This window comes from Barbatula barbatula (assembly GCF_947034865.1).
Source record: "Barbatula barbatula genome assembly, chromosome: 16".
Lineage (NCBI taxonomy): Eukaryota > Metazoa > Chordata > Actinopteri > Cypriniformes > Nemacheilidae > Barbatula > Barbatula barbatula.
The window spans coordinates 1338155-1364418 of NC_136779.1; the positions used below are offsets into that span (position 1 = coordinate 1338155).

The window sequence follows — 26264 nt, forward strand, 5'->3', positions numbered from 1 at the left end:
AGTGACTCTCCGTTGATTCGACCCTGTTGTGTGTCCGCTGGAGGCGGGTTGAACAGATGTTGTTCCCAGAAAGACATTTGACTCTTTAAGGATGATGAATTACAGCGGCTGAGAGAGAGCTGCAGGTTTCATCGCTGCGGGTTATGAACGGTGCAACCTTCAGCATGTGAGAAAGATCCAGAAGGGATAGAACACAGAACCTGTGCAAAATGACAGACGGAGGCTTTAAACGGATGAAAAGGAGAGTGAATGAAGAGTTGTGTGTTGTCTGTCTGAGGTCCAGCGATGATGTTTAGTCTTCATTAGCTGATGTTGCCTAGAGGTTTTCAGAGATGTTATCCCGGTACAAACATCTCTCTCTGTCTGATCTCAACACTTTGTGTTCTGCATGACCTCTCGAGGCTGGGATGTCTGTCATATTTTCTCTTTATCATTTAAGGATGATCAGACTTTGTGCTGGAACCATAAATATTGTCCTTCCTTGTGTAATGTACTCTTATTTTTTACACAGTGTTTTCTCTTAATATCTTTTTTGCAGTGGAGTTGACATTCAGGCTTCACAAATTGTAAATGTACTTTCTAATGTCATTTCAGTGGCTCATATTTTCATATCATTTATTTATTTATTATTTGCTAAGAGCCATTATCTTTCCTGTTCTCCATACTGGTAGACCACCAGTTTACATGTGTCGTTCTGATCTCTCTCTCTCCCTTTCTTTCGGATCAGTATGTTGTCTCGGCTGTCGTCCTCTCGCGCAACGCTTTTTATCAGGCCTGAGAAAATGAGCCGTCATGAAAACCTCTTTCATCTTTCCGCCTTCTGCCCACTTTCTTCTCTTTCTCTTTCACACTTTCAATAACCTTTCCTACGTTTTCTTTCGCACGCTCCCGTCTTGCTCCCACTCGCTCCATCTGTCTTCGAATGAAATGAATTGGTCTTATTGGAAGTGCAATTTAGCTCTATAAAGCGTAATAACCTGTCATGACAATACATGAGTGAGATTTAAACCGATGTTTAGGCGCAGAAGGGCGTCCTGAGAGAGGTGTTCCGGATGAGAGCTGGAAGCTGTACTGACATGTGACACAAACGATCGCCACCCTAGACAATATAATGACGTTAAATTAACTAAACGCGATAGAACGATGCACACGTGCCCAATAAGCAAATGTTTGCTATTGATTATAAAGCTTACTTGAAGAAGTTTTTAAGTCATTTTCTCACTAGATGTCAATGTCCCCATCAGTTGATTTGCTGTCTAATACATTACATCTTATTTTAAGTTTGCTTAATTTGAGTTAACTCGCATATTTAATTTATTATGCACACTGAGTTCACTGTCATTTACATTTTAGTTATTTAGTTTTGCATGCTCAAGTATGTGTTAAAGGTGCAGTTTGTAAAATCTTGCATATCCAAAAACCAATAGGCCAGTGTAATATATTTTGTTTAGCTGAGTATTTACAATATCTCAAATGTTTCCAACTACTTGTGAGAAAATCGCCATTTTAAACCGAGACACAGGGCTGTGCAGTCGCCTGTCAATAGCGTCAACCCTTTGTTAACACCTCAACTGATGTAGAAACCGAATGACAGTGTCTTTGACATATGCGCAAGTAATGTCTAGCGTCTAGCAAGCCACTAGCTTGTTTCGAGCTGTCACTTATTTATGGACCACACTTATATACAACGTTTATAAAACTTTATTATTATACGTTGTCTCGTTCCCGTCTGATTGATGGCCATCAGCGGTGGAGTTGAAGACAACATTCCACACTCCTTCACAGCGTCATCAAACTACGCCGTTGTTGTTGCTCTGATGCTGCGCCCTCTAGCGGCAGATTTTACAAACTGTAGCTTTAATGTCAAGCTCAAATGTTCTTATAGAAGAAATCATAATAATAATTGATAAGACGCATCACTTTTGGTTAATTTCCTTGATTAATTTGCTTAATTGTTGACCCCTGCTGCAGTCTCCATCACTCGCGTCATCTCATTTAGAAATGAGTACACTAGACTAGAAGTGTGTTATTTGATTCATGAATGTTATTATATTCTGTCCTGGGACTGTCAGTCATTCAATGTGACTGACTGTTAACTCGTTTGTAATCCTAAATGTAAGTAATGGCTTTAAAAGCATGTGTGTAATAGCTTTTGCGTGACTGTCCTGTGTGTTATGGAGCCCAGTGCATAATTGTGTTACTTTGTGAAGTGGACATCATGAGGACTGAATTACAGTATTACTGTTTGTGTGTGAATATCGTGAGGTCTAAATGAGACGGGTTAAGGTGCTGTTTGAAGGTTTATTGAGCTGATGAATCATGTGGAGAATTGAGCGACTCTCACAAACTTGTCCGGCCACATGATTTTATTCCAAAATTGTTTCATCGGGTTAGTTTTAACCAAAGTCAAGCAGAGAGCAACATGCACTTGCTTTGCAATTGCCATTGTATTAAATTCACCCAACCTGCTATTCAATAAATTAAATACCTTTCGTGTTTCACGCATAGCAGACGACTTCAGAACGACACAAAGGATCGATGAGTAAATCATTGCGGAGCTGAAGTTTTGGGTGAGAAGATTCATTACTAGTCACACTGTGGAAATTTGCTTTTCTTCGAGGAAAATCTGATTTCTTATTCTGTTAGGAAATGCAGGAATAGAGACACAGATGGATATGAAGGTGTGGATAGGGCGTGTTTGCTCCCAGATAGCCTTGTTAATGGAAGAGCTTGGCTCGGACCCGCAGGTGTGTCTGTGTACCACAGACGGAGAATATAATCGTATTAAGTAGAGAAGGAGAAAGTAGGTCTTTAGCAACTGAGAGAGAGATTGTCAAGACATTGGATACATCAGCACATGCTATTTTTGGCTCCGTATTTCTAATCTTTGCCTCACACACAAACACATACACAGACTCTTGCATGAAGCAGTATTTCGTGACTGCAGTTATTAAAATCAATATGAAATGTCACTCACAACCTGTTTTGATTCGGTTATCCGACATTTCTGAGTCAAACAGGATAGTCTTAGTCTGGTAGAAATAAGTTATTCAATTTTTTATTTTAAGACTTGAAACGAATGGGATAATTCTGTCATCGTTTATTTGCCCTCATGTGTAAACCTGTATGTACACTTTCTTCGGTGGAACACAAAAGAAGATATTTTGAGAAATGTCTTTGTGTTCACATGGAAGTCAAGGGGTTTCAATGTTGTGTGATTATAAACATTCTTCAAAATATCCTCTTTTGTGTTCTGCAGAAGAAAGAAAGTCACACAGATTTGATATGACACGAGGTTGGGGGAATGAACCCTGAACTATCCTTTTAAGAAAGTGGGGTTGATTGTATTATTTACAAGTTGAAGCCCAAACTCTCTTTTTGTTTCTCTCTGTGTGAGTGGACAGTTCTTTTTCTTCCTGTTATGTTGAGATATGTATTGAATCATTTTTGTAATAATTCAGAACCGTAATAATGCAAAGTATTGCTGAAATACTGATCTGAACCATCACAGGCATTAAGGGTCCAGTATGAAATTTAGCGGCATCTAGTGGTGAGGTTGCGCCTTGCAACCAACGGCACCCTTTCTCCCTCCCTTTCGAAGCACTACGGTGGCTGACAAGGCAAGATGTCGACACGTTTTCTCTTTGCTGAATTTTCCATTATGTAAGCTCTTTTTACACATTAGAAGACATAGTTATGTATATTATATTGCATTTCTCTCAATACATGCTCCAAAAAATTACACATTGGACCTTTAAGTCAATGCTAGTCTCTCAAGTTCTACAAATAATACACACCTACAAATACACAAACATTGGCCAATGTTACATGCATGCAGCTTTGTTCACACACGGAACCGTAAAGGCAGGTGGTTTCAGCCTGGTTCAACAATGACTGACTTCTGACCTTAAGGCTGATGGTGTTATTATGGTAATTTAATATATAAAGTCATCTCTATCCCCTGACTCATACGTCTTTTTGACAGCACAGAACTGTTATCAAACTGCTTTTTCTGGCGGATTAGATGAGTCACATTCAGAGTTGACGCAGAACAGCCAATTTACCTGTGACTAAACTCTACGTTCCAGATTGCTGCAGGTTTTCAATCTCTCATAAGGTTAAAATGCACCTCTCAGATGAAACAAAATAGCGATGCAGTTGTAAAATGTTATAGATACTTGCGGATGAGCTGTAAGGATTGACCCTGGAGAAAATGACATGGCTTTTTTTTGTAAATATATTTCAGAAATGAAGGCTAGTCATGGCATGTTCACGATGACACATCTCCACATTTTCTCCTCTGGAGCACAAGGGCATTTGATAAATGACACGTGCAATTATGAACATTGCCAACTACCTTCAATCTTCTCCGTTTCAGTCCAGTAGTGTGTATGGCAAGCCGAGTTGGCTTTTAAGCACTCTCAGGATATACATTTTTTATGTCAACCAATAATTTTTTATTAAAATATAATCATTCCATATTAAGATTGCTACTAGTAAAAATTGAATTGTTGATATAAAAATTCATATCCTCAGAATGATTAAAAGCTAATTCGGCTTGCCACAAGTGTGCTTATTTGGGACATTGCAATTTCCCAAGAAAACGTGTTTGTTGACTAGTCCGGTATTATAACTCCACCCACATCACCTGTTGCAATCTGCTCTGTTCATAGAAACATTTGAGATGTTGTGCTTTGTCTGTGCCTTTGGATGGAAATATTTAAGTGGAGAACGAGAATGCGTGACAGAGAGAGATATTGACTTCGAGAGAGAGAGAGAGAGAGGCTTTTCATTCACATCGAGCTGTCTCTATGACTACAGCTGTCTGCTTCCTGCTCAACAAAACAAGCTTATAATTCAAGGCAAACATATTCATACATCCATCCAACCATAAAAGTGCCAAGAACCATGTGGGTTCGTCTGTGCAGAGCTTTACTGTAATGACTCGCTTTACTTTTATTCTTTTCGTTGTAGTGTTCATCTCATCTCATTTTTTCTGCATCTGGTTAGATAAATTAGATAATAAAGAATTAAATTGAGTTTACATCAACTCAACCAGAGGTGCACAGATTAAAATTTTTCTTTTTGCTCATTTTTTGTAGTGAAAGAAATGTCTAAATGATGAAGAGGGGCATAATATTGAATGTCATGGATGAGTATTTTGTCAAATTTGGAGCTAGGTTACAGGATGTGAAAAATGACTTAAGATGACAGTGTCATTACTCAGTTTTTCCCACAGAGATTGGAAGGTCTTGTTGACTTTAGCTCTTTGTCGACTAACATGCCGGTTGTGATTAAATGAAAAACAAGACATTTCTATGTTCCTTTTACAAAGTTTGCATGGCTGTGTCTCAGAACTTCTGCACAAACGCACAGCTAGGTTGCCAGATTCGCATAACAAATCCAGTCCAATGGCTTTTCAAAACATTCGAAAAACTAGTTCAAATGACCTTGCATAGCCCAATTATCAACATCTGATGAACAAGCGCGTCCATGTACTTTAAAAAAAGAGTGGGACCTGGCAAAACTGCACACGTGTTTTTCTAACATCTCACTTCAAACTTCATCTCTGGACGGATGGACGTATGATCTCAACATAGTCAGTATTTTCACATTTGGGATCAAAAGATTATTATTTCTAATAATACTATGTACATGAAGGCTTTTCAGTCCGATTGAGCCATAAGTCCGATCCCAAGTAGATTATTTGTGTGCATGTAAACTAGGGCTGTGCAATTAATCGTAATCGACAATTTTAGCCTTCATCGATTACAAAAACAAAATAATCGAGGTAAACGATTATTGTGCCGTAATCCATTTTGCAAGTATCCTCTCTTTTCTTGTAGTATAAATCCTTTCCTTAACAGTGCTTCAGTATGTCTTTACATTTATTTTTCAGTTAAATTAAGAGTTTAAAAGCCAAGTCTTTTTTTATTTTCTATGTTGTAACGAGTAATGGGGTTAAATAATCGGGATCTCAATATTGGGCAAAAGAATGGTGTCATATACGAGGAGCGATTAACGTATGTACATTTCTAAAGATATGGGATCTGAATTTGGCCCAAAACAAAAAACATAGAAAATGGTTCAATAAATAAAAAAAATGATAAAACCGTATACCAGAAATGCTAAAACTTAAGTCTAATAATAAAAGCTCATTTAAAATATTATAGAACTAAAATCAAAACTATAATAATTCTGAAGTCATTTTGACCACATCTCCAAAACAATGGGTTACTCCGTAAATATATTCATCCATGCCATTCTCCAGAAAAATATCCAAGGATGTAGTCAAAAATCTTAACCAAAAACGGAAACTGGAAAAACAGCAATATACTGTAAAATATATATATAAGATACAAGGATTATCCTTGATGGATATATATTAAATAGTTTCCCCATGTTTTTCTTGTAAATCCGCAGTGTTTATCTTTAATTCTATGTTTAAGTTTTTTACATTTCATGTGGAAAATCTGTATAAACAGAAACATTCTGCAAAGTACGTGTTTTTTACGGTCTACCACATTTGGTTGTGTTAAAAACTCAGGCCGTGATATTGTTGCTCAAAACTGAAGTTTGCTGTTATAGTGTTTAATGCGTTCTTTCTTTCTAGTGTACTCTATAGGGTCAGTTTTAATTTCACGTTGTCTTGAAGGTTTTTAGCAGTTGCGTGTTGTCCTCAGAAGGCCCGTCTCTCTCTTTGTAAGTGAGCTGAAATGTCAAGACTGTTGTCAGTCGGTCACGCAGCACACTAATATTAGCACACTTACTCTTCTCTATAAAGAGACGTGCTGTGTGACGCTGGTTCAGCCAACCTGTAAACATGCAGACACCCGGGAGACACTGATACCTCCGAGAGACCATTCAATCTTCTGCAGTGACTCAATCTTTCCTCCTTGACTGTTACATCAAGTGTTTTTTGTTGCATGTGACTGTCTTTATGGTAAGAGGAAGATCAGTTTGTGATGCACAATGTCAAATATAAAGGAAACTTAATATTAAACCTGTAAATAACATGTCTGGGTCATATTTTACTCTATTTTTCTTAACCCAAATATATAATTTCTAAAGCCTTTTATTTTCTTTTTGTATTATGATTATTACTGCTGATGTTATGTATTCTGATCTTGACCGTGAATTGCATTTATGCAGTGATCGAATTGTAAATATAATTCAATGGGGATGGTGCGGTCATTTTTTTTGTGTTGGGTGAGTGTGTGTAGCTAACCTTAAACAACAATTACAATTATGTTTAATTTATAAATAAATAAGTTTTATTCAACAAAATTGGAGCTATCCAAATGTAATAGATGCAATCTTTTGGAACGAAGTCTCTTGATGAGCAAGGCAAAACATTTAAATATTGCAAAATGTTATTACGGATTAAAAGTGTTTTGAATATATTTTGATAATGTCATTCCCTTGATGACTTTTCAGCATCATTGGTCCACAGTATGCCGTGTCACATAAACGTGTACCAGTAAATGTGGGACATATACTGTATGTATTGTCCAATCACATCAGAGAGACGTTAGGGGGATGGTGGTTTTACAAAGGGGAAGTTTTTTGTCGTTTCCTGCAACAAGGGGGATGCCATCCCCTCGCATCCCAATTCAATTGGAGCCCAGTGCATATATCTCCCCAGTGTGTAAAAATCAGTATATATGAAGTATATATAAATAATGGTTGTGGAAAGCGAAACACTGAAACTTCATCTAGGAAGAAAAGTTGTTTAAAGTTTTGTTTAGACGGTTGTTTTTGTCGTTGTTTAAGTTTTAACAATAAGACCAAAAGATGTATTCATGTTTTATGTTGAAATTAAAGATCAATGTGACTGATTCTGGAATTCAAAAAATAATTTTGATTTCAATTTAATAACTGTCTTTCTTCTTTACTTTCTCAGGTTCGATGGCTGGTCCTCTCAGATTGAAGTGCCTGCTTTAGCAAGAGAGTTTTTTTGAAGAACAGCGGCTTGAGCAACTAAAAATAAACTTCCACTGGAGTCACAGGAGTCTACAAACTGAGGGTCTTTGTTCTAGCAATAAAGTCTTGTCCTCTTCATTGTTTGTCGCCTATTTCATGTTTTTCTGTGTCACTTTGTGTTGGCTATGACGCCATGTCTCAAACTGGAAAAGTCCTTCATTTGTATGTGGAGGTGAGGTCCCCACCCGAGCATGCTGGGAATGGTAGTTCCTGTGAAACTTCAGTGAAGCAGGATGGTCCGGTTGAGGCGTTAAACAAATTAGCACAGGCTGCACCTGCTAGCAGCACACATTCCTGTGGAACATACAAACCAAACATTAGCTTCCGACTACAGCCCTCACAGGACTCCCGGGGTTCCCCACAAAGATGCAGCATTCCCCAGCAGGAGCCATTCCAACAGGTGTCCAACAACATTGACAGTAAACAGTTGAAACATGTCCATTCTTTATCATACTCTGGACCAGGAACACCTTGTCGAGCCTGCAAACATCACCAGAACACCAAACCAGAGGTTGGGCAGAGATCGGTGGTCACTTTCAGATACATCGAGAAGCCTCACATTAAAACTGTGGAGAGTCCTTGTAAGAGTCCCAGTGGGATGAAAGAAGGGAGTTGTTTACACAAGAGGTGTAGTGATCCAGTCTGTTCTGGGCCTGCTGAATCTTCCTGCAATAACAGTCTGTTTTACCAGCACTCTGGTTCTCCAGAACTTCGTCAGTCTACTTTGGATCCCGTTGGTCAAGCCTCAACACAACGAGCCTTGGAAGAGTTTGGCTCCCCCCTGCTGAGGTGCAAGTTTGCTTGTGGGTCAAACTGGAGTCCCAAGTCTCACCAGCAACAGAGGGCACGTTGCCAATCATGGGAAGGCTCATCTGTGCCAAATTGCAGTTCTTATCGCCATGATCCTGGTCCAGGCAGGGTAGGAGCTTTGAGTGACATCCCTAAAAGTTCAGGGTCTGATGGTTTTTCACCCCACACTGGACAACCACAGAAGTCCACATCCATGCCTCAAGGATGCTCCAACCAGATATTTTCTTCAAAACAAGAATCCACTTCCACTCCAGAATCCCAAAATTGGGAAACAAGTGCAAACAAGCCTCAAACAGAGCAAAGTACCAGTTTGGCAAACACACCCACAGGTGGATTGAACCAGCTGAGTGGAAGCAATAACTCGTCTGCTCTGAACAGTCCTGAGATTGAATGCAGCATCGTGGAGGAAGCCACCAAGGTTTCTACCATCTTCAATGAAGTCCAAAGTTCTCCACCACCTGTTGTGTTTGAGGGATCTCACCTGAACAGCACAAACTATGGTTATCCATCTAGAGATATCCATCACAAGTCCCTACAACAGAGTCCGGTGCAGATTGCTGTTAAAATGAACATACCTGTGCATGAACCCCAATCACCTGACTGTCCTACAACCAATGGGGTTCTTCCCCACCAACCTGAAGCACCAGGTACCCAGAGTTTGGGTTTAGTTGAAGATGTGGCCCAGCACATATCTGTGTCAATATCAGTGGGCAGTGCCCCTGATTCCCCTGCCCTCCCTTCCCGTCTCCTTCGTTCAAGTCTGTCCAAAGCAGACTTGTGTTCTCCCCTGCGAGATCCTCGGCAGCTGAGAGCTGACCTGCTGGTCACTGATAGCCCCACCCAGCACCGACACAAGACCCCACAGTACACAGGAGAAGAATGGACCCCTATTGACCCATGGTTCCTAGAGGAGGATGACTGGAGTGATGATGTCATCACAGAAAGTGTTGAGATATTCAGGCGCTTGTTTATTGGTCAGAATGTCAACGATTCTCCAGTAAGCTGGACGTCCAGACAGCAATGGAAAGAGCAAGCAAAAACAGAGGTAGAGAAGTTAAGTTTGCCAGAACCTCTTGAAGGGACTTTAAAAAGTAGCGGAACAAGTGAGACAGTTAGGGTCACAGACAGAGGAGAAAAATATGTAAGTAACTCAGTAAGTGGAAAAAAACAGAGCCCGGGGGACAAAGTAGATGAGATGACCATACTAACACAACAACAGAGGCAGGGAGAATGGAGGAGAAGGCAGGCTTTGCTTCTAGGGCCGGTGGTTCTAGAGGACGGAGATGGAGAGAGTGGAGAGCACCAATGCTTGGCTGGATCATCACCGAGTTCAAGCGGAGTGACGGGCAGCCTTGGAGACAGAGATTGCATCTCACCTGAGTCAAGCCAGAACAGCAACCAATCAGAACATCCCTCTTCAGGAATACAGGTGAGACGTGTGCATACATATGAACAAAATTTGAATGTTTGCATTACATGTTATTCTTTCATAGACTGTTACTTTCAGTATAATGTGTGAATGGTTTTAAAAAACAATTGTGCACAAATTGTCACGTTCACACAAATGGACAGTTTTGCTCCTTAATGCATCAGTCATACTCTGCAAAAAATGACCTAGGATAGTAAATATTGGTTCTTTGGGTATTCAGTTTATTATTGAAGTTGAAACTTAAATTAAGTTGATATGTCTTACCTCACTGGCAGATATTTTTGCTTGTTCAGAAAACAAAACTTAATACCTCAGGTCATACAGTAGCAGTTAGGAGTAAATGGTTTTTCGTATTAAAAAGCTAGTTTGCTGTCTCTTGTAAGCTAACGTGAGTCTATTTTGGGAACGTGTTGCAGTCGGGTGGCGGTTCCGTGATTCCAGGCCCATCTCTGCACTGTCAGAAAATCGCCCGCGCAAAGTGGGAGTTTCTATTTGGCACTCCTGCGGAAAACGCTGCCAGTGGACGAGAAAAGGGTCAGTAGCTTTCCTTTATCTACTTTGCTCACTAAAATAATCAGACCTCATAATAAAACAATTAGAAAACAGTACTAAAATCTGATTGTGTTCAGATTGTTTTACTTGTGTCGCTCTCTTACCCCATACGCATTTAATGCATGAAAGCTGGTCAGCTCCATAAAGCACTGTAACACCATTTAGATGAAAATTACATTTAAGTCCCAGTGAAATAAAAAATTACAATGCCTATTTTTTCATGAAATATTTCAGCGTTTATTGTAAATAAATTATCAGTGTGGGTCATTTCCTGTGCCCTCATAATCTTGAGTTAAAATGCACTTCCTTACTGTAATGACTATCCATCTTAAATGACGTATATTACATGGCTTGGGCGTTGCATCCATTAACTCCTCCCCTTCAGCTGTCAGTCTGTTGCCAGTTCCGTTTCAAAATGCAACTGCTGTTTCATACATCCAATCAAATGGCAGAGAAAGACTAAAGCCACGCCCGCTATTTTCCCCATAAGAAATTCCATTTCACTTGGAAATGCGTCGAAATACAGAAGTAAAAACGATCCAAACTTCCATTTCACGTGGGACCTTAAGGTAAACAATAGTGCCTTACAGTGTATTCAATTAATACATTTGTTTGTGGGTTCCATGGGAATCCATACATTGCATCTTATGTGGTTTGTTTTCTACACATACAGAAAATCGCATTCTATACAATATAAAAATAATACATTACATACAACTGATTAAGGAAAGCCAGTGTTTTATATTGTACTGTGTATGTCGATGCCACCTTTAACCATTTCAAAAACATCAAAGTGTCTGCCATTTTGGAACAGTCAATATTTTCCAACACCGCTCACAGCATAATGAATGAGTTTTCCAGGATGACACAACTTTGCACAACTTCTGATTGTAAAAAAACGCATATTTTAAATTCCAGAACCAATATGATTACCTTTTACACCTTTCAAATGTGTTTTTGTATGTATAAACTCAATAATACAGGTTTTTAAACTATGGTCATCTCTTAATGTTTTTTGGTAGCTAACACCTTTTGTTTCTTGTATTGTGTTTGTAAAGCGAATATAATGTGTGCGTCTACACAACAGCACATAACACTTGTTATTTATACATGTGTATAACTACGGTTAAAGACGTGCAAACCGGTTGAAGTCAACTTGACGTTGAACGATTTTGACTGTTCCAATATGGTGGACAACTTGAATATAGTGGCCCATAGAAAGGAAGCTAAGGATGCATCCGTGTTACATTTGTAATCCATCTAGATGTTCCTGAACCCTCTTCGACTCCCCCTAGTTGCCACTCCACTCCAATCCCACCCATGTATCTTCCCTTGGAGGAGCTTGCTCTCAGAGCCAATCATGATGTTCATCAAGTGGAGGTAGAACTTGTGACTCCGCCCCCTGCTGCACCTGGTACCTCTCCCAAAACTGGAATAATTAGACGCACTTTAAAATACTCCGAGACCGATCTGGATGCCGTTCCGTTGAGATGTTACCGGGAGACGGACATAGATGAGGTGTTGTTAGCCGAGCAGGAGGATGCTGATTCAGCATTTGGGAGCAACCGAAGTGTCATGGGGACGTCCTGTGCCGGGAGCAGCCCGTTGCCAAACGAGAGAGCAGATGGGCAGGAGGAAGAGGAGGAGGTGGAGGAAGAGGAGGATGTTGCGAGCTGGGTGACTGTCAGGATGCAGGGGGACGTGAGGAGGCTGTTGGCTGATCAGGAGGCGGATGATGGAGAGGAGTTATACGGCTTCATGATGAAGAGGTGTGAAGTGGCAAACACACTTTTATATGAATGTGTGCACACGTCTGTCTTAAAGTGAGAGTTCACCCAAAAATGAATATTCTGTTTACTCACCCTCATGACAAATGACTGAAATTTGATTTGTAAAATCATCTTGGAATGTAGTGCTTGTTTATCATAAGAGTTTCAAGAATAATCTAGTTTAACACAATAAATAGATAAAAAAGAAAAGAATAAGAGATACTTATGCATGTAATCAAGATAAATCATTATAAATATATAATATTTTCAGAATTGGACGACATAAATGCACATAAGGGTGAGTAAATCTTTTTTCAATTTAATTCAATTGAAATTGGCTTTATTTGTAATTTTTGTATTATTATTTGACAATTTTGCGTTGTTGAAAGCAACTTATCATTAAATACACTTTAATATAGAAAGTTCTGACATATATTTCATAATTTCTTTATGTGAAATACACAGCATGGTGTTTTTGTATTTGTGCATACTGTTTCTCTAGCAATCTGTTAGTACATCAGAACTAACACTTCTCTCTCTTTCTCAGACCCCGTGATCATTTCATCAATGACCACCCGGCTCTCAAATCCCCTCTTCTGCTCCACGGCCCCCGCAGGAAGTCTGGAGACAGTCAGGACACCTTCAGTCGCCATTTTGAGAGCATCATGGAGTCTCACCGTGCCAAGGGCACATCCTACAGCAGTTTGGACAGTCTTGACCATCTGACCTCTAGCACACAGACCGTCCTGACCTTTGACCTCCCCACACTGACCCCACAGGTTCAGGGTCAGATCTACCAGAGCGCGCGGCAGATCGTTGAGCTCAGCTTCGCTCCTCTGGCCCACGTGGAGATGCCCAGCCTCTCGGATTCGGCGATAACGATAACCTGCGACACTGATGCGACGCGGGCACCGTCCAGCGAGAGGCTGAGCAGCGGTTCCGATGATCGGAACAGGCAGAGCTGGCACAGCAATCCTGCACTTTCACTGCCGAGGTGGGTGGACGTAATGTCAAGCACGTCGTTTATGTGATATTTCATTTGTGTAACAAACTGTTTAAGACGTCTGCAATACCTCGGTTGCACCAGCAGAGGGAAGTGTGTAGAATAGATCGTCGATCTGAAAATGATCCTGTTTTTTTCTTTACAACTTTAGCTCATAGGTAGATCTTATGAAAGCTATGACTCCAAAAACCAACAAATAAAAACAATGTTTATAAACACGAACCTTTTCCGTTGTGACTTAATTATCACGACAGTGATGCATCCACACCGAAATCATTTGCAACAAGTTGAAATTGCTTTGAGTGACACTAACTTGTCAAGATATAAAATAATAAGTTGAAATTGCTTGTGCAACCTGTTTGAGTTTATCTATGGATGTGTTCAATTGTCCTGAAAGACGTTTTACAATGGCGTTTAAAACGTTAATAAAAAGTCGCACTTTACCAATAAAATTTATTTTTTTACATTTTCACATGACATCTGTTTGGTTTCACTTGTCAGGGGTGAATTTTCTGAAATTCATAATTCATGTGACATTTCCAGTTTATGCGACATTAAGTGCAGTTCATTTAGTGCATAATGAATTTAAAGAACCTTTAATCTGTTGTTTTTTAATCTTTACAATCTGCTGAGCCTGATGGTGTGACAGTGTTACGCTGCAGTCTTAAGTTTAGTCAGGTGTGTGTGTGTGTAGGACAGATGAAAGGCAAATCTGATCGCTGGCAGAGAACTGCAGATACTGCCGCATAGTTCATCTTCATTCTCACAGACGGAGAGAGCGAGGGAGCAGGAGGTTTAAAACATTAAAATAAACAAAGTCATTACATAAATGCTCATTTATCGACTTTGTGATGTAATGTATCAGATGTCCTATGTGTCCTTCTGCTTACAATCCACAAAACACTTGTCTGACTCATCCACAAGGTGGCGACAGTTAGTCATGTATTAGTAGTGGATGAGCAAGGAATCACTAATGTTACTCATCGTAATCATTGATTTAAGCACATTTTGAAGTTTGATGCTTTGATGTGTAACAATGTATTCTTTATTTATGGATGATTTCTATTCTTAAAGGGACAGTTCACTCAAAATTGATATCATTTACTCTCCCTCCTGACGAAAGATATTTGTAAGAGTTATTGCAACCAAACAGCTCTTGACCACCATTGAGAGATTTGGTTCTGATCTGATGGTAACATTTTGGCCACGAGGTTTGGCAACAGGTTTGACAATTTAAGGTTATAACACGTGACACAAATTGTTTTATTATCAGCAAACTTGTTTGCCATGTCAATTAAACTTGTGTGCGAGCTATCGGTTTGTATAAAGATAAAAGATTGGAGGAAAATTGCAGACAACTGTAAAACCTCTCTATCTCGCCATCTAGAAAATATCATTAGATTTGTCATCAATCTAAAGAAATATAAAGCTGATCTTTATTTTTCTGAGCTTTACACAGCTCAGTTTAGCAGCACATTTGTGACGCATTATGCAATGCATGTGATCATTACCCATGATGCACTGCTCTCACACCCACTATCGGTCACATCTGCTGACTCAATAACGTTAAGACTCTTGAAAATGATCTTTTCTGATTGTTGTGTTCTGTGTTTGCCTTCTTCTGTTTACTTCGCTTTTATCCAAAGCAAAAGGTTCTGTTCTGTCTCAGTTGTGCAGTTGTTTAGTTTTACTTCAGTAAACACTTTGGGGTTATTAAAAATTGGGTACTACCTGAACTTTTCAGGAGTGACTTTGAATGTAGAACAACACTCATCTAAATAAATAAACTCTCTATAACAAAACGGATAAAGTGCATTTAAGAACAAATGACTCAATAGTTCGTCACTGTTTTAGAAAGAAGGAAATATAATTATACATACAATTATACAAAAATAATTCTTGTCTAATCTGAGCAATGGAGAACACGTGAGAGGAGATGCACGAGGGAGAGATTCAGACGCGCTACATGCCATAGTGAGCTGAGAAATACCAGACAGAGAGACAGAGACTCATTCGGAAACAAACATTTGCCAAGTTTGGGAACTAAACAGTTTTTCCACAGTGTTTCATGGAAGGACTGAAAACCCCAGATCTGTGGAATGCAGAAATTAGGACTAAACATAGATTTATTTATAGAAAGATTTAAAACAGATGTCTGACGGCCACAACTCCAACGATCAGAAAACTGAGCTTGAACTCAAACATGGATCAAATCCAGAGGTTCTCATCCAGGAAGAGTTTAAACGGATGTGTTTCAGGAGAAAAGGCATTTTTGGCATGTTGGCTTTGTTCCTCGGCAGAAGATAGAAACACGACAAGCCAACAACACACCGCATTCAGGTAGAAGAATAAAGAAACGTATGGTTTGATGTGTTAATCTGTTCGAAAGTGTTTATTTTACCGTTTGTAATAAAAACGGTGCATTATGCGTGTTTTCAAGGCAATATGAAAATATTCATGTTTACATCGATACAGTTTATTAGGCAAACACTTTTTTCCTTTGTTATTATATGGTCTGTCTGATCAGATGAATGGGTTTTTTAATATCAAGTTAAGCTATTGCGATCTTTTATGTATCCGTCACTGTAAGTGTTGTTGTGTTTTCTCGTGGGTGTATTTGAGTTTCACACATTTGCTTTTATTTTTTTTATCGTGACTCACTGAAGAGTGAGATGATCATAGCTGTCAATCTATGTCTCGCATTCATTTGAACAAACCAGGAGGAATCCGATCAATAGGGGGTTGTAAACATTGAACAGAACTGTCAATTCGAAATGCAAAGTCTGACCTGCTGTTTATATCTGTTATGTTTCATACAGGCCGGTTTCACACTCCTACAAAAATACAACAGTATCCATGGTTTCCATTGACACATATTTACAAGTATTTTTAATACTGTAAAATCTTAAATGTTTTCTAATACGTGTCTTCTCTAAACAGTGTTACTGAGCGTTCACACCAGACGTGGTGTGGATATATATATCTCAATATATCTCAAATTGAATAAAGAGCGTTTTTTACAATTTACCAGATTGTCTGACCTCCTCTCTCACTTTCTTACAAGCAAGATCCTTTTTATTCCCGTTTCGATTAAAGTAAGGAGACATATCGTACAGCTCTGGGTATCCACATACAGCGACGATGATTTTGTCCTCCATTGTTGTTTCGGATTTCTGCCTCCGCTCGCTACAATGTTATCATGTCACTACTAGAGCAAGCTCCTGATTGGTTAACGCGAATATTTGAAGAAGTTCCGGTTGTTCTACTTGTGCGATTGTCGCTCAATTCGCGGCACAGGATGTCTATCGCGTCTTTGGATTGACTTAACATGTAAATCACTTGTGCTTAACGCTTCTTTCACTTCTGGTGTGAACACACCATAAGAAGTTAAAGATGGGCTCCTGAAACTATAGTTATGTCTTTGTAAAGATATGTTTTTTTTGTTTTTGAAAGGAAAGTATCATGTTATTAAAAATGATACACACACAAAGTCATGTTTTACTGTACCACAGTACCACGATCGCTATATTCTTACAATGATATGTACTACAAATAATGCAATGATACTATCATTGGACTCCATTGGTTCAACAGTTTAAACCTGAACTTGAATTCAACTGTAACTCTTTTGTGTGTTTGTTTAGAGAGAAGTCAGGCCGGGTCACTGCAGATGCAGATCTGGATCATGAACTGAATGAGCGTTTGTGTTTGGCCAGTAATGAAACTCTCAGTATCAGTAATCGAGCCGACCTTGAAGCTGCCAAACGTTTGGCCAAACGCCTCTTTAACCTCGACGGCTTCCGGAAGTGCGACGTCGCACGACATATGAGTAAGAAGTGAGTATATGCAAAGAAAAAAATCTACTGTTTATGAAGTTGCACATCTTTATATTCTTTAAAGCGAATATAAAACACACTTTGCCGAAGAATCTTTACTTTTGTAGTGTACAGAGCCTTATTTATCAAAGATGACGTCAGTCCAAAACAATAGTAACTTGTAATAAAATATAACAATCTTTGCATAACAAAAACCGATGCATCATTCAAGTGAAATTTGGGCAATTTTGTTTTCACGTTGACTTTTTGGGACATATTGTGTCATCTCTGTTACTCACAGGTGTTTGTAATAACACATTTATTCTTTGGTCATTTTAAACTTTAAGAGCTTTTCTCTATCTGACAGATGCATCATGGGAATTTTTAGACCGGTGATGCTGGGACATGTCTCTCAGTCGTGTGTGATACAGTTTGATTCTCTGTGACTGTGTTTTCGATGTCTCTCTCATGTTCAGTAATGACTTCAGTCGTATGGTGTCCGAGGAATATCTGCAGTACTTCAGTTTTACTGGAATGACTCTGGATCAAGCACTTAGGTCAGTACATCAAAAACACAAACGATTAGACATTAGATTAGACATAAAACAGTATTATCACAGGAATAGATCGATTTCATTATTGGTTCAATTCTTAACCTTTTTCTAGCAAATGCTAACAACCAGTCTCCCAAGTTCATAGGTACATTTGAACAGTGTTTTATGATACACTTCTGTCTAAAGATTTAGGAGAGTTACACCTTTTGGTTACATACAGATGCTTTTATAAGCTCAAAAGTGAAATATGTTTTTCATTACTCGACCGCGCCAGACAGAAGAGTTTTTGTTCAGACGGCGTCATGAGTTTTGGCAGGAGGTCATAAGTTTAATTTATTATTTAGCGCCTCTCTTTGACATTTCTTGTCGTGCAGAAAGTGAACGCTGCACCTTAATTTAATAAAGAAATCATTGGTTGAACACGGTTTTAATATATTTAACAAAAATATATTATTTGTAATAATCTTTAATATAAAGCTTTTATTTTATAATCTATTTGAAATCAGCATGTAAATAAATGTAACAATTTGCTACTTAAACTATATAAAATGAAAAATAAACAAAAAAATTAATGAATAAATAAACTTTTAAACAATTTTAATAAATAAAAACAATGAATTGTATATTAAAGTAAACAAATTTTTTAATATAATAATAATACAAAAAATGACTACATTTATTTATAAACATTTAATAGGGCAAAAGTTAACAACGTAACAAGTACAATACATTTTACAGCATTTATTAATATTGTAAGCTAATATAAATAGATTTGTTCATGTTTGTTAATGTCTTTGTGCGTTCACTCATTTTAACAAATACAAAACTTTGAATGTATTTGTAAAAAATAAAGCTAGGCTTTAATGGACTAGTTTGATGCACTTATGTATTTTGTTGCCTATGTTGTTATAATTGCTTCCAATGTTTCCTCATCTGTAAGTCGCTTTGGATAAAAGCGTCTGCTAAATGACTAAATGTAAAATGTAAATGTAAATGTTATTAAGAACAATAACGAATATTAATAAATGCTGTTGTGTTCACTGTTCATTCATTTTAACTCCTATAATTCAGTAATGGTAACAAATGGAACCTTATTATAAAGTGTCTCATAAACTTAAACTTTTTTCAGGACATTCCTGATCGAGTTTGCTCTGACGGGTGAGACGCAGGAGAGAGAGCGAATCTTAGCACACTTCTCCCGCAGATACCTACAGTGTAACCCTTCTCTCAAACTATCTGAAGGTAACACGTGTGTGTGTGTGTGTGTGTGTGTGTGTGTGTGTGTGTGTGTGTGTGTGTGTGTTATATACAGTACAGTATAGTACAGTACAGATGTGTATTTATTCGTGCATCACTCTTTACAGACAGTGTCCACACGCTGACCTGTGCCCTGATGCTGCTCAACACAGACCTGCACGGACATGTGAGTTTGAACATTACATCATCACATTATTATACAGAACGTCCTGAAGTCGAAAGCTTGATGCCATTTGTGAATAAAACGTCGCGTTGCAATGTATACATTATTTTGCATACTACATCATCTGCATAACAGGATGAGTGTGAAGTGAAAACAAAATATTTATGAATTTCTTCGTGGTTTAGTTATTTTGTTAGATGTCCCTGCCAGTGTTTTCAGAAAAAAGCCTTTTAGCATTTTCAGAAGAACAATGTTGAATATCAAACATTTGTTCTTTTATTTATCTTTTGCTTATCAGATGTGAACAAACAGCTGTGAATGTGATTTTTCTCCAATGACGGAAATTCTACTTGAGCAAAGTCCGACTAATCTCACGGTTGATTTTACATTGATTAACAGTTTAAAGCAATTCTTTTCAGTGTTAAATAGATTATAAGTATAATTATAATGATAATTTCTCCTTCAGCCGTTTTCTATGATTTCCACTGAGCTCAGCATGTGCACCGGTGCATTATGGGATTGCTTTCTAACTCAGACAGAAGAGTAATGATCTACCTTCCTTTCACAATGTCTGTGATGTCTCGGGATGCTATAGACAGCTCGCTGGGTTTGGGCCTGAGCCAATGCGCTCATAAATATTCAGAGCGCATGAAATCCTTTTAAAGGAATATTCAAGTTCAGCTCTGTAGTCGCGGTCGGTGGCATACTGTCAGTTATTACAGACAATAATCTTAGCAGCGTGTGAATTCATTGACAGTGAGTTCATGTCTATGGAGCATCGGCTGGATTTAAACAGGAGTAGACAGCGAGAGATGATGCGATGGCTGTCTGACGGGAGCTGTATTCCTTCGCTTTCTCTCTCTCTGGATGTATATACGGCAATATTGTCCTCTAATGATCTTTAGACATCGCTTGAGTGCTTTTGTGGAAGGCTTTAGACTGTCATCTAACACATGCAGGCTGTTACAGGCCGGTCTCGCCGTCACCATGGAAACAGGTTTACGGTCCTGATGAGAACTGCGAGAGATTTTCCCCTTCTGTCGAAACTGCTTAGAGGTTCACATTTTCAGATTATTATGTATTCAGAGATCCTTCTGCAGCCGTAAATATTCATATATTTTCAGCTCTCATGCACACTCGCGGTGTAAATGTAGGACATCTCACCTTAGTGATGCGTACACTGCTTAATAGGCCGGCTACTGACAAGATGGAGATTGACTTTCAAATAAACTTTCTTAGGTGTTTGATAAATCCCACGATAAACGTCTGGGTCGTTTTCAACTGGGTCGTGATGTTACCAATAATACATTCAAATCAAACATCATTTAGTATGTTTTTTTATTGTGCGTTTTCTTTTGGCAGAATATTGGCAAGCGGATGTCTTTTGCACAGTTCATTGGGAACCTGGAGGGACTGAACGGCGGTCAGGATTTTCCTAAAGATCTACTCAAGGTAAATCAAAAATGTGCTTCAGTGGCGTACTTTGGGAATATATTTATCAACTATGTGTGACACGTCCTACAGGTGTGTTGTTTACACCTGTTACTGTATGTTTGTGTGTGTACACCTGCACAAACATCTGTCAGCTACACAACAGTGTTGAGTGCCGTGTAATGTGAAGCGGGACGGAACGGTGTCCTGGCGGGAAAGGATGAATCTTTAGTGGGTCATGTATTGGTTTATATTATTAGATTAGCGCTGTAATGTCATTGGCGGGAAGCGAGGAATGTTTTGCTTCCTTTCATTAACCCTGCAGGCAAATTCTCCTGCTAATCTGATGAGTTCTTGATAGTTAGGAAATAAATGAGCCTTCAGTTTGTTTTGGGGCACGGAGAGCATGTTCTGTGTCGTCTTTTAAGTTTGAAATGAGTTTTTAAGCAACTGTAGGACTCTGACGGTCACTGAAATCTCAGTATTCTGTGCGTGCTTCACGATATACTTCATTTCATTTAAAGTGGTCATATTCTTCACATTTTATCACTTCAATTTATATCAATTAAAAATGAAGGGAGCATTCCAGATGTTCATTCAATCAACATTTCTAGAGGTCTTACGGTCATTTCAGTCCACTGTCTGTTGAATTTTAACAAACTCAAACCTGAGGAGTCACATAATGTGACACATTTGCATATTCCTGCATATAAATGCAAATAGAAGCAATATTTCTATTACATTTGGTAGAAATATAGTGGTTCACAGAATGAAAACTAAAAATGGTCTTTGAAATTGTCTTTTCATTTTTTCCTGCGGCTGTAAAGTATATACAGATGAAGAGTTTTGTTCCAAAATGAGATCACTCAAAAATGTTCAAAAATAAAAGAAAAATCTCTCTCTCTCTCTCTCTCTCTCTCTCTCTCTCTCTCCCCCTCTCTCTGTCTCCCTCTCTCTGTCTGCCTCTCTCTGTCTCTCTGTCTCCCTGTCTCCGTCTCCCTGTCTCCGTCTCCCTCTCCCTCTCCCTCTCCCTCTCCCTCTCTCTCTCTCTCTCTCTCTCTCTCTCTCTCTCTCTCTCTCTCTCTCTCTGTCTCTCTGTCTCTCTGTCTCCCTCTCTCTCTGTCTCCCTCTCTCTCTCTCTCTCTCTCTCTCTCTCTCTCTCTCTCTCTCTCTCTCTCTCTCTGTCTCCCTCTCTCTGTCTCCCTCTCTCTGTCTCCCTCTCTCTGCCTCCCTCTCTCTGTCTCCCTGTCTCCGTCTCCCTCTCTCTCTCTCTCTCTCTCTGTCTCCCTCTCTCTGTCTCCCTCTCTCTGTCTCCCTCTCTCTGTCTCCCTCTCTCTGTCTCCCTCTCTCTGTCTCCCTCTCTCTGTCTCCCTCTCTCTGCCTCTCTGTCTCTCTGTCTCCCTGTCTCCCTCTCTCTCTCTCTCTCTCTCTGTCTCCCTCTCTCTGTCTCCCTCTCTCTGTCTCCCTCTCTCTGTCTCCCTCTCTCTGTCTCCCTCTCTCTGCCTCTCTGTCTCTCTGTCTCCCTGTCTCCCTCTCGCTCTCTCTCTCTCTCTCTCTCTCTCTCTCTCTCTCTCTCGCTCTCTCGCTCTCTCTCTCTCTCTCTCTCTCAGCTGAGGCAAGACGCACACATGAGCCGATATAGTTTTGGCTCTCTCCACACTTGCAAAAAGCTCGTAATTTCAACACTATAATAATGTGTCTGGTTTAAAAAAACAGTACAGTGTTTTTATGGCTCAATGTACCGGATCATTACTTCGGTGTTATTTTTGTTGTTCGTAAATGTCATTATTTATTGTACATTGGATAAAACGGCTCAGTCTTAAATCATAACACACAGGTCGGAATATCTCTAGGCTTTAAGCCTCTGGATTTTTGCATTAGTGGTAATAATAATAATAATAATAATACTTTTCACAAATAAGTTTTTTTTCACATTGCTGTATTTTGAGAGAATTCACCACACTATAAACACAATGACATCTGTGTGTGTTTGTCAAAGTCACATCTGTGTTTACGAATTAAACTTATGAGTCTGTTAGTTAATGTACTGATGGGTTTGTGATGCTGTGGCTTTATACCTGCTGCTGATGTGTGTTGTTGTCATGGAGAAAGAGGGGCGGGACCTGGGCACTGGTGGACTGCTGACCCACTTCAGCATGTGTCTGTGTGTGTTGAGATAACAGCAGATAAAATCAGCTGTGTTCTATTGAGCAAACGGCACGACTGGGTGTTTTATGTCCTAAACTATCTTTACATTTGAGGTGTGTGTGTGTATAGACTATATGCGGTATGTAACCATCAATCTATGTATATTGGCATCCATGTTTAAAGCATATAGTCGACCACTTCATCCTACTGTACATTTCTGTGTCAAGATCCATATGATGAACAGATTACATTTTAATGCTTTTATGTGACATATGAATATGTTATTTGTGTAAAGCGCTTCATGATGTTACTTTGATGATTTGTACTGTAACATATTTAAGACATATTTTCAGCAGAACTGCTTTAAGGTTCATGTGAATAATTCATATAAAAAATATATGAAACAAATATTTATGACTTTGGTTTGATGTTATTTGTACATTTTAGGACTTCGGTTTAGGGGTGGGGATTCTGTAATTGTTTATATTAAATGTAATTATTTAAAGAACGGATTCATATCTGAAACACGATATAAGCAAGCTTGTAAAATAGCCACGAGTTTCTGTGAGATCAGGTTGGTTTTGCTGCTTTTGTCATTTTTGTTTCATATATTTTCAACAGTATTGGGTCGTTTATGTCATTCTACATTTGTTGTTTTAGCATCAACCTATGCTGAATAAAATGTCATTTTTTGCCGCATTTCATACTCTAACAGAAGTAAAAAAAACTCCCCCAACAAAACCATGCCAATTGTTTCGATGTATTCATGAAAAATATCATTTCTTTTCAATTTCTGCTTTAAAATATGACCCGGTTTCTCTTTAGTCTCGCCTCGTCTCATTTCCAGCAAAAGTTAAACGCTCCGTTATTTTTATAGCCTGTTCATCGGTCACACTTCCGGTTTCATGATGTCCTTTGTGAACCTCATCCTCCCATCATTCCACATTTCTCTGTTCTTTCTCTCTCTGTGTTTCACCTCTGAGGACAAGTGCTGAATGTTAATCAGCGTTCAAAGTAAAGCAAGCCGTGTGTCGCTGGAGCGCCGCGATTGGCTGCCTGAACCTGAGAGCGAGCGAGAGTGAGAGAGAGAGAGCTTGCAGCCTCCGTCGGGTTTCTCTGAGATTCAGACACATTCTGTCTGCAGAGACTGAGAGCTAAAGCCACACCATCATTCGTGTAGACGGCGATAGAGATTTTCTCGCACGCTGACTCGTTTAGGACCAGAAAGACTTGAGGAGGAGACCGGCAAACGGCAACAAATCTTCAGGACTGAACGCGTTCCACATGGATGGATGCTGGATGCGGAAAAAAGGGGCTGAAGGGAACGATGTGCATCTTCTGAAAGCCTCTCTCTGACGGTTGGAGAAGAACGAGAGCCCCCTGAGAAGATCAGAGAAGCAACAGGCTTGCAGATTTTTCCGCAGAGATCCTTCATCTGTTTCTTGTTCTCTCGTCGTTGCGAATGGTTTTGGCTGAATTCGGGTGGTGGTTTGGATCCGGTACAGGTGTGAGGGTTCCTGCGTGCCATGAGAAAGACGTGCTGACCGCTGCATGCTTACAGTTTGTGTGGGTGTGTCTTCTGTGAGGGCGTGCGCGTGTGTGTTTTCTCTTCGTTTCCGTTCGCTTCATTCCATCTGTCAGTTCCTGGCTGTTCTTTCACACCTCTGAAAGTGTGATCTACCATCTGTGACATCTCCGTGTGTGTGTGTACGTCCGGCCAATCGCTGGTTTCGTTTAGCTTGTAGAAGTTGGCTGGATGTTGCGTACGACTGCTGCGCGGTTAGAGCACTTGATATACGTGTTGTGCGTTTTAGCATCATCTGTAGTCTTCATTATATTCTGAACACACTCGGAGTTGTCTGGGTCTGGTTGCTTGGCTTTTATTTCCGTGTCCACCCAATGGTTCACAGACAGACGTTTTGGTGAAGAAGAATCTTTATCTGCCGATTGAATTCGTGCATTTCTGTCATTTTCCGTTGCTTGGCGTCTCCTCGCACATCTTTTTAAACACTTGGATTGGATTGTTTTTTTCCAAACTGCTTTTTGGAATTACTTCATCCTTTTGGAGAGAGGGACGTTACCAAGTGTTTCATCTGTTTCTCATTTTGAGCTTTTCGGCTTCTTCTTGAACGCTGTTTAAAAGACATCGGATAGATCTTTTTCTATAGTCAGAAATGATCGGGGTGAACAGCCTTCACTCGGCCGGCCGTTTACGCTCTCGTTCTCTCTGCTCGGTTCGATACGGCAGAGATTTTCGCATGATGGACCCGTTTCGTTACCCGCGAACGCCTCGATCTCGATCTCTTAAACCTCTGGTGTTCCCTGACCTTCTGGGAAAAGCTCAAGATGGACAGAACCATCCACAGGCCATCAAGAGAAAGAGGGTGAGGGTGAGCGGTAACCCATTACTCACTGACAGTCTTCTCTAATGTCCATCTGACAGAAACATACGTTTATTGACCTCATCTTACACATTACTTTCCTTTATTGATGTGTTTTTATTAAAAATGGATTTGAGACTGGTACAAACTGAACTAACCCAAACTCTCACCCACTTGTATTCAAATGTGATTCAGAGAATTGAGAAAAGGTCAAGTAATTGTTTCCCTTTTCTGTGTTTTAATTGTAAATGACATAGCACAAATTACATCTTCGCTGTTCTGCTAGGATGTCCAATTTCCAGGAAAGGAAAGGAAAGTTGACAAGGACTTTTTGTACTTTTCATTGGTTCGAAATTTGCAAAACCCAGAGACAAAAATAAAGGGTGACTAATAATAATGGAATACGGCAATAAATGCCAATTTCCAAATACAGTCAAAATAACAGCAGCGATTAATGTATTCTTTAATACATTCTTAAAATCTTTATTTAATTCATTGGCATTTACTTACATCCCAATTTTGAAAGTTTTGCATTGTTACCAAACAGCTTTACGGAATCGAAAAAATATATAGAAATAAGCAAACAAGAAATTGAATAAAAAAATTGAAAATGTATTAATGCTCGATTTTTTTTATATTTTACCTCTATGACCTATTTTATCCTTCTCAATTCAATTGAAATGTGGGTTGTTGGGTCGATGTTTGACGCATTTGATCGTACATTTGTTTACTGGGATGGAATGGAAGTTGTTTGTTTGGGGTATAAAGTGGATAAGATGCCACTGACCGCAAACTGTATATGATGCAACCCAGACGCCACCTCAGAGACCAAACACACACGCACACGCAGTGTATGTTTATGTGTTCCTAACTGTGTGGTGTTTGTCCTCAGGCGCTGTACAACTCCATTAAGAACGACAAACTGCAGTGGACAATGTAAGTGTGTCACTCCTATCACTGTTAATAACG

The 26264-nt window shown here is 39.3% G+C and overlaps 1 protein-coding gene across 3 annotated transcripts in view; it reads left to right on the forward strand.

Moving 5' to 3' along the window:
- The window catches only part of LOC306905672 (PH and SEC7 domain-containing protein 1), a gene marked incomplete at its 5' end in the record, with an annotated part of 39262 nt that overhangs the window by 1323 nt on the left and 11675 nt on the right, over positions 1-26264 (forward strand). The window contains 10 exons of one of the 3 annotated variants that reach the window (XM_079476488.1): positions 9989-10222; positions 10639-10756; positions 12039-12543; positions 13091-13537; positions 17191-17382; positions 17838-17918; positions 19045-19157; positions 19280-19338; positions 20698-20787; positions 26188-26231. In XM_079476488.1, coding sequence (XP_079332614.1) covers positions 9989-10222; positions 10639-10756; positions 12039-12543; positions 13091-13537; positions 17191-17382; positions 17838-17918; positions 19045-19157; positions 19280-19338; positions 20698-20787; positions 26188-26231 — 1883 coding nt within the window. Of the gene's footprint in view, positions 1-7903; positions 10223-10638; positions 10757-12038; positions 12544-12814; positions 12842-13090; positions 13767-17190; positions 17383-17837; positions 17919-19044; positions 19158-19279; positions 19339-20697; positions 20788-26187; positions 26232-26264 lie in introns of those variants that run through there. The other 2 variants (XM_079476487.1, XM_079476486.1) reach the window with 2 other exon arrangements.